The sequence below is a fragment of the Salmo salar genome, chromosome 27 (genome assembly GCF_965601325.2).
Source record: "Salmo salar chromosome 27, fSalSal1, whole genome shotgun sequence".
NCBI lineage: Eukaryota > Metazoa > Chordata > Actinopteri > Salmoniformes > Salmonidae > Salmo > Salmo salar.
In genome coordinates this window covers 27,468,924-27,483,114 of record NC_138317.1, presented here as the reverse complement: position 1 = coordinate 27,483,114, position 14,191 = coordinate 27,468,924, and the positions used below count along the sequence as shown (strand labels likewise).

The following is a 14,191-nucleotide window of genomic DNA, read 5'->3' as shown; positions in this document are numbered from 1 at the left end:
GTGCTCTAATCTACTGTAGTGCTCTGTGCTCTAATCTACTACAGTGCTCTAATCTACTACAGTGCTCTAATCTACTGTAGTGCTCTGTACTCTAATATAATACAGTGCTCTAATCTACTACAGTGCTCTAATCTACTACAGTGCTCTGTGCTCTAATCTACTACAGTGCTCTAATCTACTGTAGTGCTCTTTACTCTAATCTAACAGTGCTCTAATCTACTGTAGTGCTCTGTGCTCTAATCTACTACAGTGCTCTAATCTACTGTAGTGCTCTGTGCTCTAATCTACTACAGTGCTCTGTGCTCTAATCTACTACAGTGCTCTAATCTACTACAGTGCTCTAATCTACTGTAGTGCTCTGTGCTCTAATCTACTACAGTGCTCTAATCTACTACAGTGCTCTAATCTACTGTAGTGCTCTGTACTCTAATATAATACAGTGCTCTAATCTACTACAGTGCTCTAATCTACTACAGTGCTCTGTGCTCTAATCTACTACAGTGCTCTAATCTACTGTAGTGCTCTGTGCTCTAATCTACTACAGTGCTCTAATCTACCTCAGTGCTCTGTGCTCTAATCTACTATAGTGCTCTGTGCTCTAATCTACTACAGTGCTCTGTGCTCTAATCAACTGTAGTGCTCTGTGCTCTAATCTGCTACAGTGCTCTAATCTACTACAGTGCTCTGTGCTCTAATCTGCTACACTGCTGTACTGCAATGTGCTCTAATCTACTGTACATCTCTAGTTTGTGCATGTGTGCGTGCGGGTGTGTGTGTATGTCACGTGTGTACATGCGTTTGTGTCATCTACACACACAGCTTGTGAATTTGTCAGTTGAATGATAGGATCCTTGAACAGAATAAATCCTAACTGTTTTTCTACAGTATGCGTTTTGCCAGTCACAACCATGGAACACACCTGACATCTAGTGGCCATGAGGATAAATGCACTCATGTATCAAACGTTCAGTCATAGTGGGACAACCATTTATATCAAAGATCTTTATAGGTCCCTGGCAGTAGGTTGTAAAACACTTTATTTTAGACCAAAATAAGTAATCAAAGATCATCAAAATGAAAAACATGAACACAAAGAGTAAACCTTTATAAAACAGGAACATTGCTGTAATACAACATTGGTAAGCCTAGTAACATGTTAATAATGCTCCATAAACAGTTAACAAGACATGAATAAACCTGAATAAGTACCTTAGTAGCACCACACTGATGCATAGATAGATTGCTCTTGTATTGGCACCATCGTTATGAGAAAGTGTCCCCCAGACGTGGGGTCCTGTAGTCAGGATTAGGGTATAGTTAGACTGATTGGGATGTAGTCAGGGTTAGCTGTTTACGGTATAGTTAGACTGATTGGGATGTAGTCAGGGTTAGCTGTTTACGGTATAGTTAGACTGATTGGGATGTAGTCAGGGTTAGCTGTTTACGGTATAGTTAGACAATGGTTGGGATGTGGGTATGGTATGGTTGTGTTCCGAGGTTAGGATTAAGACAGTGAGTAGGTGCTGATAGGGTGGGAGAGGTGGGGGGAGGATGGTGGGGAGGGATAGCGGAGGATGGGTGAGGAGGAGGAGGGATGTATAGTGACTTGGGGGTGAGGTTTGTCCGAGTGGGGGGCTCTGGAGTGACCCCTGGGTGTAGGAAGCGGGGGGGAGGAGGGCTGGTAGGGCAGGTGATGGGAGGCAGCACTATGGTGGTGGGTGGAAGGATAATGGAAGGCGCTATGATGGGGTGAGGAGGGGGAGGACTGGTAATGGTGTGAAGCATGATGAGGGGAGACAGGCGTACTCTGAGGAGAGGTAAAACGGAGGGAGCTGTAATGGGGGGAGGAGGGGTAGGAGTGGCGATGGGGGGAGGTGTGAGATTGATGATGAAGAGTAACGTGATTCTGAGAGACCTGTGAGTCTTTAATGGGGTTATATTTCATGTTAGGGTTAGAGTTATTGGTATAGTTCCAGGAAGTCTTATTGGAGTTACTATTGGGCAGTATGTTAGGCTCAGAGTGGTTCCTAGCAGTAGCCATGCTGTGGTTGGTGTAGTTAGTGGTGGTAGTATTACTGGTAGTAGTAGAGGGACCAGTCCCCTTCTTGTAGAGGAAGACGTTGTAGTGCAGAGGGGGGCTGGCCTCGGGGCGGAGCTTAGTCTCTTTAGGGAGGAGCAACTGTAGACCAATGGTGACTCCATCCTGCTTTAGAAATATACAGGGTTGAGAGTCAGAGGAAGATAGACATTTATAGACTAGAGAAGATAGAAATAAGTTGGAAAGACAAGGTAAGTGAGAAAGATAAAGAGAGTGATGGTTGAGATAGCGGGAAGGAATGGAGAAATGGAGAACGAGGGTTAAGGAAGAGAACAGGTGTGCATGTGTGTGAGAGAGCCTATTCAGTGGAGGCTGCTTAGGGGAGGACAGCTCATAATAATGGCTGGAACGAGCAAATGGCATCACACCATGTGTTTGATGTGTTTGATACCATTACATTGATTCCACTTCAGCCATTATCATCAGCCTGTCCTCCCAAATGAAGGCGCCACCAACCTCCTGTGAGATTACGTTCTATTGGTTGCAAGAATTTTGTATAATATTTTAAATGAACAAAATGTAAGTTTTGAATCGGGCGTCGTTTTGCGTATCAGTTCATAAACCATGTGCCATGGAAATCTCTTCCCAACTATTTTGCAATCTATATGGCACAGCTGTCAATTCTTTGGTCCTTAAATGAAACTGGAAAACTTTATTTATCACAATTTTCTTTAACCAAATATGGTCTTTAATGCAGGGCCGACAGACAATTTTACTACTTTTTCCCCCTTCCACTTTCTACCATTTTGTGGTTATTGCTGCAATTAGTTGGTTGTAATTTTGTGTAGAGCAGACATTTACATATTTTTGTTAGCTGCATGTGTGATATAACTCCACCAGTCCTATTTATGATATAATTTACAAAGATTACACCTTTTTTTATTATTACTTCAAAAGATAATGTTTTTTTTAAACTATTAGTATATTTGAGTTTAACCACATTACTTCTTGTAATATTTCTTCTGTTTTTTTCTGGTGGATTAAACTGAAATTGCAACCAACTTTCTATGGCTTGTTTAAAAAATAGCAATATTTGGGAGTTGATTTCCTTTTCAAATAACTGAAAGTGAGAGGTTGTAATCTGAATAAAGGGAAAAAGGCCATTCTTGAACATGGGGTGAGATATTTTATTAATTTGCTAGAGAACCAGTTTGGATTTAAGTATAACCTTTGTATGACTGAAGCCTTTGGTGAGAGTTCTAATGCTTTAATATTTAATCATTTCTGCCCTCCGAGTTCATATTCATGATATAAATAGGCCCGTTTAATTTTGTCTGGCTTGCCGTTCCAAATAAAATGGAATATAAGACCATAAGCAAATAGGTAAACCGGGATATGACTAAAGAATTAATCAGCGTGATTTTTCCACAAATAGACAGGTATTTTCCTTTCCATGGTAGCATGATCTTGTCCATTTTTGCTAACTTTCTGTAAAAATGTATTGGAGTGAGATCATTCATTTATTTCAGGATATGTATACCGAGTATGTCCACATCACCGTCAGACCATTTTATTAGTAAACTACACGGTAATGTAATAGTTGTATTTTTTAGTAATCCAATACGTAATATAGTATATTTATCATCATTTGGTTTTAATCCAGAGGTTAGAAAAAGTATCCAGATCCTCTATGAGGCTGGGGGGATCCAAATTGTGGATTTAAAAGAAAACATGAATCATCAGCGTGCAATGATACCTTTGTTTTTAAGCCCTGGATTTCTAATCCCTCAATTATATTGTTGGATCTGATTTTAATAGCTAACATTTCGATGGCCATAATAAATAGATATGCCGATAGTGGACAACCTTGTTTTACTTCTCTTGACAGTTTAAAACTTTGAGAAGTAGACATTATTTACTATTTTACACCTAGAGTTACTATACATGACTTTAACCCATTTTATATTAGATTCTCCAAAATTGAAATGTTCCATGCATTTATATATATAAACTCCAGTCGTACTTTATCAAAAGCCTTTTCAAAGTCAGGCCTGGTTTCCAAGATATTTTATAGTGTAGTGTTCTATTGTTTCCAGTACTTGTCTTATATTATCTTCAATGTATCATCCATGTGAAAGACCTGTCTGATTAGAATTAATAATATCAGACAAAACCTTTTTAATTCTATGCGCTATACATTTTGCTAGAATTTTGGCATCACACCATTGAAGTGTAAGGCGCCTCCAATATTTTAAATGGACTGTGTGTGTGTGTTTATTAAAGTGTTAATAAAGCCATGCACAATAAGCCATGGAAAGCTGAGAGAGAGAGAGAAAGGTAGAGAACAATAAAGGTAGAGGGATAGGGCCATTCCAGGAACACACAGGGACCAGCTAATTTAAAGTTACAAAGTTTTATTTCAACAACTCTGGTTCCGATGCTATAATGATGTGTTCTCCCCCCAAAAATACCAACCCCTGAATTTTATCAAAGGGTCATAACCCACATCAATAGAAACCATACATATATCAATGTTAGCAAGCCAGGAAACACAGTAACTTTACATGAGACCTATACATATTCACTGGATCATATCAAACATCAAAGTATCTCAACTGTTTTTCTTGTCATTTCTAGTTAATCTTGTTTATAATGATTTTCCATAAAGAACTGTTTTAGTAGAAAACAGCAATGCATGCAGACAAAAAGAAGGGTAAAGATCTGAAATGGCACCCTATTCCCTACATAGTGCACTACTTTTGACCAGAGCTCTAGCCAAAAGTGGTGCACAATAAAGGGAATAGGGTGTTATTTTTTACACAGACTTAAGGCGAACAGTGGGAGAAGGGAGGACAGCAGTAAAGGGTCAGAGTTCTAAGGTCAGAGAGGAGAGCAGGACATTGTGGGAGAGGAGAGTTTGTCCAGCCAGAGAGTTCAGGATTGCTACAGTGATGCAGCTCGGTGTAGCAAGGAAGGGGTAGCATCGCCCCCGTGTGGTCAGTAGTGGTGCAACATGTTGTTATGTAAGGGATATAGTATAGTACAGTACAGTATACTGTAGTATAGTTGTGTTTTCATCCTTTTAGCACCTAGTGGAGTCAAGGGGCTCAACAGTCCCTCTCCAGGAACCCAGCTATAGTATAGTATAGAATAATATAGTATAGTATATTTATGCAGTATTATAGTGCCCCTTATGTGCATGGTGGTATTGCATTAATCATAATAATGATTTAGTATATGTTGTTGGAGGGGGAGGAGTTTGCCTCCTCCCTATTCACCTCCTGGTCTGCGTTAGGGGTGTGATCAGAGGAGTGGGCAGGGCGGTTGTTAATATGTTTCGGCGAATGAGAGTTGGCGATGTTCAGAGACTCCTCCCCTTGAGTGAATTGAGACTTTACAGGGTCCTCCATTTTCTGAGGGTCATCCTGTGGAACAACACACACATACAAACCCACGTTACACACACACACACACTCGTTAGACACACATGCATACGTTACATCCAGTGGATGCTGCTCATAATAATGGCTGGAAGGATGCGAATGGAATGGCATCAAACACATGGAAACCATGGAAACCATGTGTTTGATGTATTTGATACCATTCCACTTATTCCGTTCCAGACATTACCACAAGCCTGTCCTCCTCAATTAAGGTGCCACCAATCTCCTGTGCTACATACACTAATGTCATACACACACATATTGACACATACGTTACATACACATACATTGATTGTCTGATCGCAGACAAATGAAGGTCGTGAGGACAGTACAGTAACTGGGTCAGCTAGCAGAGACCAGCCATTCTTTATGAGTTAGAAAGTGTGTGTGTGAGTGTGTGCATGCATGAGTGTATGTGCCTGTGTGTCAGGGGAGTTCATTTGGGTTCGCTCTAAATTCAAATTTAATTCAATAAACCTACAACCTATGTGTTGGGTGCCCCCCTTTCTGCCAAAGCCACATTTACTCTGTTTAAATCAATGTTGGTTTGTTAAATGGAGCTGGAGGTGGGGAGGCTGCTGTGTGGAAGCAAAGGAACCAACGGGACTAACCCTAATGCTGCTAGTCGGCAACAAGGATAAGGAGGAAAAGCCTAGAAGACCAAATGGCTGCCCTACCCCTATCCACAGGGGGAGAGGAAGAAGCACTGTAGCCCATAATGTCTGCCCTACCCCTATCCACAGGGGGAGAGGAAGAAGCACTGTAGCCCATAATGTCTGCCCTACCCCTAGTAACCACAGAGGAGAGGAAGAAGCACTGTGGCCAGTAATGGTTGCCAAGCTGAACTGGAGGTTAGCAGGGTTATGTACAGTGTGCAGTTTCCTGCTTGGTAAGGTTAAAGCCTATCCAGCTGGGGAAACTGGCCACTGTTGTGCTTCTGCTTACCTGACAGTAAGGGTGTCTAGATTTATACTCCCAGATGTAGCTGCTTTTCGCTCTCTGCAGGTGGAAACCACATCTTAAAGGAGAACAGTGTGTGTGTGTGTGTGTGTGTGTGTGTGTGTGTGTGTGTGTGTGTGTGTGTGTGTGTGTGTGTGTGTGTGTGTGTGTGTGTGTGTGTGTGTGTCTAACAGACACATTCTATAGACAGACAGACTAATGGACTGAGACAGACTGACACACAACTAGCCAGGGTTAGGGCTTAAGGTTAGGGTCAGTCAAAGGTTAGAGGTCAGGGGTTATAGGTCAGGAGTTAGTTACCTGACAGATAATGTTGTCATAGTAAGCCAGATTGTGAGCGTGGGGTTGAGGGGGGGGGCGGGGGGGAGTCACACAGCTTCCTTACGTTGGCATGGGAACCATCTTGCGCCGTGGAAACAGAGAAGCCATCTGTCTGCATCTCTCTGTGTGGACGGTATAGACTGGAGCGAGGGAAGGAGGAGAGGACAGAGGGATGGGACAGAGGTGTGGGACAGAGGGTGGGACAGAGGGATGGGACAGAGGGATGGGACAGAGGGATGGGACAGAGGTGTGGACAGAGGGATGGGACAGAGGTGTGGGACAGAGGGATGGGACAGAGGGATGGGACAGAGGGATGGGACAGAGGTGTGGGACAGAGGTGTGGACAGAGGGATGGGACAGAGGTGTGGGACAGAGGTGTGGACAGAGGGATGGGACAGAGGTGTGGGACAGAGGGTGGGACAGAGGTGTGGGACAGAGGGTGGGACAGAGGGATGGGACAGAGGGATGGGACAGAGGTGTGGACAGAGGGATGGGACAGAGGGATGGGACAGAGGTGTGGGACAGAGGGATGGGACAGAGGGATGGGACAGAGGGATGGGACAGAGGTGTGGGACAGAGGGATGGGACAGAGGTGTGGACAGAGGGATGGGACAGAGGTGTGGGACAGAGGGATGGGACAGAGGTGTGGGACAGAGGGTGGGACAGAGGTGTGGGACAGAGGGTGGGACAGAGGGATGGGACAGAGGTGTGGGACAGAGGGATGGGACAGAGGTGTGGACAGAGGTGTGGGACAGAGGTGTGGACAGAGGGTGGGACAGAGGGATGGGACAGAGGGATGGGACAGAGGGATGGGACAGAGGTGTGGACAGAGGGATGGGACAGAGGTGTGGACAGAGGGATGGACAGAGGTGTGGACAGAGGGATGGGACAGAGGGATGGGACAGAGGTGTGGGACAGAGGGATGGGACAGAGGGATGGGACAGAGGGATGGACAGAGGGATGGGACAGAGGGATGGGACAGAGGGTGGGACAGAGGTGTGGGACAGAGGGATGGGACAGAGGGATGGGACAGAGGTGTGGGACAGAGGGTGGGACAGAGGTGTGGACAGAGGGATGGGACAGAGGGATGGGACAGAGGTGTGGACAGAGGTGAGAGGTGTGGGAGAGAGGTGTGGGACAGAGGGATGGGACAGAGGTGTGGACAGAGGTGTGGGACAGAGGGATGGGACAGAGGTGTGGACAGAGGTGAGAGGTGTGGGAGAGAGGTGTGGGACAGAGGGATGGGACAGAGGTGTGGACAGAGGTGAGAGGTGTGGGAGAGAGGTGTGGGACAGAGGGATGGGACAGAGGGATGGGACAGAGGGATGGGACAGAGGGATGGGACAGAGGGATGGACAGAGGTGTGGGACAGAGGTGTGGGACAGAGGGATGGGACAGAGGGATGGGACAGAGGGATGGGACAGAGGGATGGGACAGAGGGATGGGACAGAGGGATGGACAGAGGGATGGGACAGAGGGATGGGACAGAGGTGTGGGACAGAGGTGTGGACAGAGGGATGGGACAGAGGTGTGGACAGAGGGATGGGACAGAGGTGTGGGACAGAGGTGTGGACAGAGGGATGGGACAGAGGTGTGGGACAGAGGTGTGGACAGAGGGATGGGACAGAGGTGTGGACAGAGGGATGGACAGAGGGATGGGACAGAGGTGTGGACAGAGGGATGGGACAGAGGGTGGGACAGAGGGATGGGACAGAGGTGTGGGACAGAGGTGTGGACAGAGGGATGGGACAGAGGTGTGGACAGAGGGATGGGACAGAGGGATGGGACAGAGGGATGGGACAGAGGGATGGGACAGAGGTGTGGACAGAGGGATGGACAGAGGGATGGGACAGAGGGATGGGACAGAGGGATGGGACAGAGGTGTGGACAGAGGGATGGGACAGAGGGATGGGACAGAGGGATGGGACAGAGGTGTGGACAGAGGTGTGGACAGAGGGATGGGACAGAGGGATGGGACAGAGGGATGGGACAGAGGGATGGGACAGAGGTGTGGGACAGAGGTGTGGACAGAGGGATGGGACAGAGGTGTGAAACAGAGGTGTGGACAGAGGGATGGGACAGAGGTGTGGACAGAGGGATGGGACAGAGGTGTGGACAGAGGGATGGGACAGAGGTGTGGACAGAGGGATGGGACAGAGGTGTGGACAGAGGGATGGGACAGAGGTGTGGACAGAGGGATGGGACAGAGGGATGGGACAGAGGTGTGGACAGAGGGATGGGACAGAGGGATGGGACAGAGGGATGGGACAGAGGTGTGGGACAGAGGTGAGAGGTGTGGGAGAGAGGTGTGGGAGAGAGGTGTGGGACAGAGGTGTTGGGGAAAGAGGGTTAGGGGAAGAGATGGATTTTCATTGATGTGACAAACATGTCATGTACAAGCCTTTTATACTGTCAAATATGAATTGTTTAATAAATAAGGCCTTTCTCTCTCTCTGAATGTAATGGTTAAACCCTCGGACTGAACAACATGTTATCTCAGAGACACACACACACTGTCAGGCTGGTCTACTTTTAGCTGATGAACAGTTATTACTGCTGCATCAATGTTTGGCCTTCCTCGCTAGTTATCACCATAACTCTCTGTATCTCTCTTGCCCTCTCTTTCTCTGTATCTCTCTTGCCCCCTCTTTCTCTGTATCTCTATCTCGCAGATACATATTTTTTCACTTTAGTTTATTTAGTATTTTCTTAACTCTATTTCTTGAACTGCATTGTTGGTTAAGGGCTTGTAAGAAAGCATTTCACAGTGATGTCTACACCTGTTGTATTCAGCGCATCTGACAAATACAATTTGATTTGATTCTTTCTGTCTCTCTCTTTCTCTCTCTCTTAGACACACACTGACCTGCGTTTGCGGAGCCGCCTGTTCTCAATCCTCAGGCGGTGGAGTCGTTTGGCGAAGAAGACGATGATGATGATGAGTAGGATGAGGGTCGTAGAGGCCACACCCACTACCACACACAGCACCTGGAAGTCTGTCACCACCCAATCACAACGAGAGCCCTTGTTCCACATATAGTCCTGGACATTACATCTAGAATAGACAGACAGGCAGTAGAATTCAGGAAGTATTTGTATCTCTAAAACAAACTGCCGCGCTATCTGAAAGCAAAGCAATGTACAGTTATGAGTTGATGTACTGCTACTAGTACTGTAGAAAAACAGAAACGTTGAATGCTTAAAGCACATCAGGAGACCACTATTGAGGTTTGGGATATGTTTTATTTGATTTAGATTTTTGCAGTGCTCACCTACTGTGAGGCTGTTTTTTAGCTGTGTTTTTAGAGTGCACATGAGACGGTAGAGTTTGCAAAACAAATATCCAAATAATCAGGAAATAATTCTGCCAGGTAAGCATAGGCTACTCTGTAGTTAACATTTAATTGAGAATGTTTTTGGGAAAGCCATTCCATCAACCCCTAGCTTTTTCATTAGCATCATCGCTAACAGCTACACAAAGTGGTAAAGGGATTCTCGTTGCCGCTTCAGAAAGTTGCAGGAAATACGAATCACTGATGCATTCTGTTCATGTCTTACTATAAACTTCGGCAAATTAATACATTTTCAATACATTTCGTTGATTCCCTACTAAGTTCAATACATTTTTGAATATTGCTGAATTCTGTTTTAATGTCTGGATTCCGTGATTCAGTCCTTGTTCTCTGCATCTCAGATTTTATAGGGCCCTACATGTGTCTGTACTGGGTTAGATCAGAAGTCTGTCCAGTAATTAAGAGAGAATCAGCCCAGACTAGTCCTATAATAAGATCAACTGGATCAGAGAGGGTGTGTGTGTGTGTTTCTGTGTTTGATGTGTGGAAGGGGAGGTTCAGGTTGGGTAAGGACATATGGACCCCCCCCCCCCCACCTTGTCCTTCCCATACACTCCTAATCCGTCAAGGACCCTGCTGAGAAGGCTTGTGGCCCTGCATGTTTGTATATGTTTGTCAGTGGGGTGTCTATCTGTCCTCTATTCTGGTTTTGTTAGAAAGACACCAGCTGTATTTTGTTCTGTAGTGGAGAAACCACTAAGCGTTCCCCCACCCACATTATTGTACATCTATTTCTTTCCACTGATGATTGTGCAAAATTACCTGCAGAATGCTCCTATTCCCGTAGCGATGGTACAAACTCCTCTGTTGTAGCAGAAGTCAGGCTGTGCGTCACACTGAGACACACACTCACCCCTGACCTCGGACCTCACAAAGCCCAGACCACACCCATCTGACCCCTGAGGAGGGGAAGGAGGAGGGGGGGATTGAGACTGAGAGGGGGGCTGAGACTGAGAGGGTGGCTGGGGGTCATCATTGTCAGGGGTAACATTGGGGACAGGGGAGCCAGTGAGCGATGGGTTTTCATCCTCCATGTCTGCCGGAGGGGTCAGGGTCGGATCAGGGTCAAGGGTTGTATCTATGGTGGAGAGTTCGTCGTCGGGGGACAAGTAGTCGTAGAAATCTGACAGAGTCCAGGCTGTGGGGTCTCCCGCCCGCTGTTGCAGGGGCTGAACTACAGCCGTCAGCCAATCAGAATCAGACGAGAGGTCAGGGGTCAAGGGGCGGTCGGGGTTATGGAACTCCACCTTGATGATATCATCTGAGTGTTCCTGAGATTCCCCGCCAATTAGCTCTTCTCTGATTGGCTGATCGTCCTGTTCAGTGAAGTCCAAGTGGGAGTGTCTTCTGTGAGAGGGTTTGCGTTTGATGGCGCTGAGAGGAAGTCCAGCCGCTATTCCTAACCCTAAGCCAATCAGCTCTGCTGAGTCATCACTGATAAGCACCGCCCTTTCTACAGCGGAGAAAGATGATTGGCTGTGCTGGACTTCCGTCCTGCTGACGGTGGTCAATGAGAGTTCTCCTGTCAGGTCAATCAGAAACAACAAATAGATCAGGACACACCCACACATACACAGGAGACAGACAACACCATTGCAATGGATTTTATTCACTTCGCAGCCATGAACATTCAAAATCCAGAGTAGCGGGATACGAAGCTGATGTGCTCAATTAAAATTGATCGAAAATTGCTCTCTCTCTCCCTCCCTCCCTCCTTCTATACTGTGAAGCAGAAGCTGTGTGTCAGTGTGGATTAGGAGCAGTGATGTTCTAACATGCTCTACTGACCACAGATGAAATTAGATTAGGATTACAGCTATAGGTTAAACACTGACCATGTAGAAATACTCACAGCAATCTACTGACGGATACCACAGGAGAGGAGAGGAGTGGAAAGGAGAGGAGAGGAGCAGAAAGGAGAGGAGAGGAGCAGAAAGGAGAGGAGAGGAGCAGAAAGGAGAGGAGAGGAAAGGAGAGGAGCGGAAAGGAGAGGAGAGGAGCAGAAAGGAGAGGAGAGGAGCAGAAAGGAGAGGAGAGGAGCAGAAAGGAGAGGAGAGGAGCAGAAAGGAGAGGAGAGGAGCGGAAAGGAGAGGAGAGGAAAGGAGAGGAGCCGAGAGGAGAAATATATGGACATGCCACTACACATACAGTTTGTTACCATAGTAACAGATCTGTAGCCATAGAAACAGGGCTCTGACTACGGTAACCAGGTTGGCTTGGCTGTGATTGGTCAGAGCTCCGTCCCAGCAACCTCTCCTGGCAGGAGAGCACAGGATCATGGGTAGCTATACCGGTTGGCCACTAACACACACACACACACACACACACACACACACACACACACACACACACACACACACACACACACACACACACACACACACACACACACACACACACACACACACACACACACACAATATGAGTGTGTGTGCTTGTGTTGACGGTGATACATTGTGACAGAATGTTGCTCTCTGGGGCCACAGGGCAGATGGACCTCACAGGGTGGGTCCACACACATTCCAATACGCAGTACACACACACACACACACACACACACACACACACACACACACACACACACACACACACACACACACACACACACACACACACACACACACACACACACACACACACACACACACACACACATACAGGTCATGCAATTAAAATTCCTTATCTCTTCTACACTAATGTTTGATGAACTCCAACTGTGTTTGTATTTGTGATTGTGCACACACGTGCACATGCAATCAAGTGTGTACACGTGCAATCAAGTGTGTGCGGGTGCGCACGCTTGTGTCAGTGTGTGTGTGTGTGTGTTTATGATCTGGGACAGCAGTTGCCCGTTGGCAAAACAACATCAGTGATCAATAAAGAAGCTATCAGCTGATCGATTACACTCTGTGATGACCAATGAAGAAGCTATCAGAGCCAGAGTTCATTACTAGCAGTAATAGACAGAAAAAACACTCATTCCATACTATATTCCAAAGTCAGCGACACATTCAGACAAAATAATGACATGCTGAAGATAATGGATTTTATAGTCTCTCTCTCTCTCTCTCGCTGTTGAGCCCACATTTCCAGACGTTTGAGGTGCAAAAGTGAACAGACACACACATAAACACACACACAGACACACACACACACACACACACACACACACACACACACACACACACCAGCAGTGTTCTTACCGTGAGCAGACAGAGAGAGGAGGAGAGACAGCATTAACGACCAACTCCACGACCAGCTCTCCCAGCGCGCCATACCACCGTCCTCCGACAAACACACACACACACCCCGCTACACACACTGGTACACACACCAGACCCAGTTACTCAGCAGCACAGACTCCTTCAGACGCGGAGTGTGTGAGTGAGTGTCTGTCTGTGTCTGTCTGTGTGTGTCTGTCTGTGTGTGTCTGTCTGTGTGTGTGTGTATGAGTGAGTGTGTGTGTAGCAATGGTAATCCAAGCATAAATCCTCTCCGTGTTCAGATCTGTTGCCGGTGAGACATGGCTGCTCTGTCTGTGGTCTGGGGTTGTTCTGCTCCACTGTCTGTGATTTAGTCTGTTCCTCCCTCTGCTGGTTTAGTCTGTTCCTCCCTCTGTGATTTAGTCTGTTCCTCCCTCTGCTGGTTTAGTCTGTTCCTCCCTCTGCTGGTTTAGTCTGTTCCTCCCTCTGCTGGTTTAGTCTGTTCCTCCCTCTGTGATTTAGTCTGTTCCTCCCTCTGTGGTTTAGTCTGTTCCTCCCTCTGCTGGTTTAGTCTGTTCCTCCCTCTGTGATTTAGTCTGTTCCTCCCTCTGTGATTTAGTCTGTTCCTCCCTCTGCTGGTTTAGTCTGTTCCTCCCTCTGCTGGTTTAGTCTGTTCCTCCCTCTGCTGGTTTAGTCTGTTCCTCCCTCTGTGGTTTAGTCTGTTCCTCCCTCTGTGATTTAGTCTGTTCCTCCCTCTGTGATTTAGTCTGTTCCTCCCTCTGGTGGTTTAGTCTGTTCCTCCCTCTGTGGTTTAGTCTGTTCCTCCCTCTGCTGATTTAGTCTGTTCCTCCCTCTGCTGGTTTAGTCTGTTCC

The 14,191-nt window shown here is 46.5% G+C and overlaps 1 protein-coding gene across 2 annotated transcripts; it reads right to left on the bottom strand.

Annotated features, from left to right (window-relative positions):
* Window positions 1–4,435: 4,435 nt before the first annotated feature.
* On the bottom strand, window positions 4,436–13,772 carry LOC106588805 (chondroitin sulfate proteoglycan 5). Of its 2 annotated transcripts, none has more exons than XM_014178246.3 (5): window positions 13,319–13,772; window positions 10,878–11,637; window positions 9,629–9,817; window positions 6,827–6,902; window positions 4,436–5,463 (listed from the first exon to the last, which is right to left on the bottom strand). In XM_014178246.3, exons 1-5 carry the CDS (start codon window positions 13,389–13,391, stop codon window positions 5,269–5,271), a joined length of 1,293 nt encoding a protein of 430 aa, XP_014033721.1. In that variant the 5' UTR covers window positions 13,392–13,772; the 3' UTR covers window positions 4,436–5,268. The 2 variants fall into 2 exon arrangements, with proteins under 2 accessions (XP_014033721.1, XP_014033720.3); XM_014178245.3 differs by having other exon boundaries at window positions 5,268–5,463; window positions 6,742–6,902.
* Between the last annotated feature and the right edge of the window lie 419 nt (window positions 13,773–14,191).

Coding starts and splice junctions, on each gene's coding strand:
- LOC106588805 (XM_014178246.3), bottom strand. CDS start 13,391: ATGGCGCGCTGGGAGAGCTGGTCGTGGAGTTGGTCGTTAATGCTGTCT. Junction 9,818..10,877: donor GGAATAGGAGCATTCTGCAG/GTAATTTTGCAC, acceptor TGTCTATTCTAG/ATGTAATGTCCAGGACTATA. Junction 6,903..9,628: donor AGGCGGCTCCGCAAACGCAG/GTCAGTGTGTGT, acceptor CCCTCGCTCCAG/TCTATACCGTCCACACAGAG.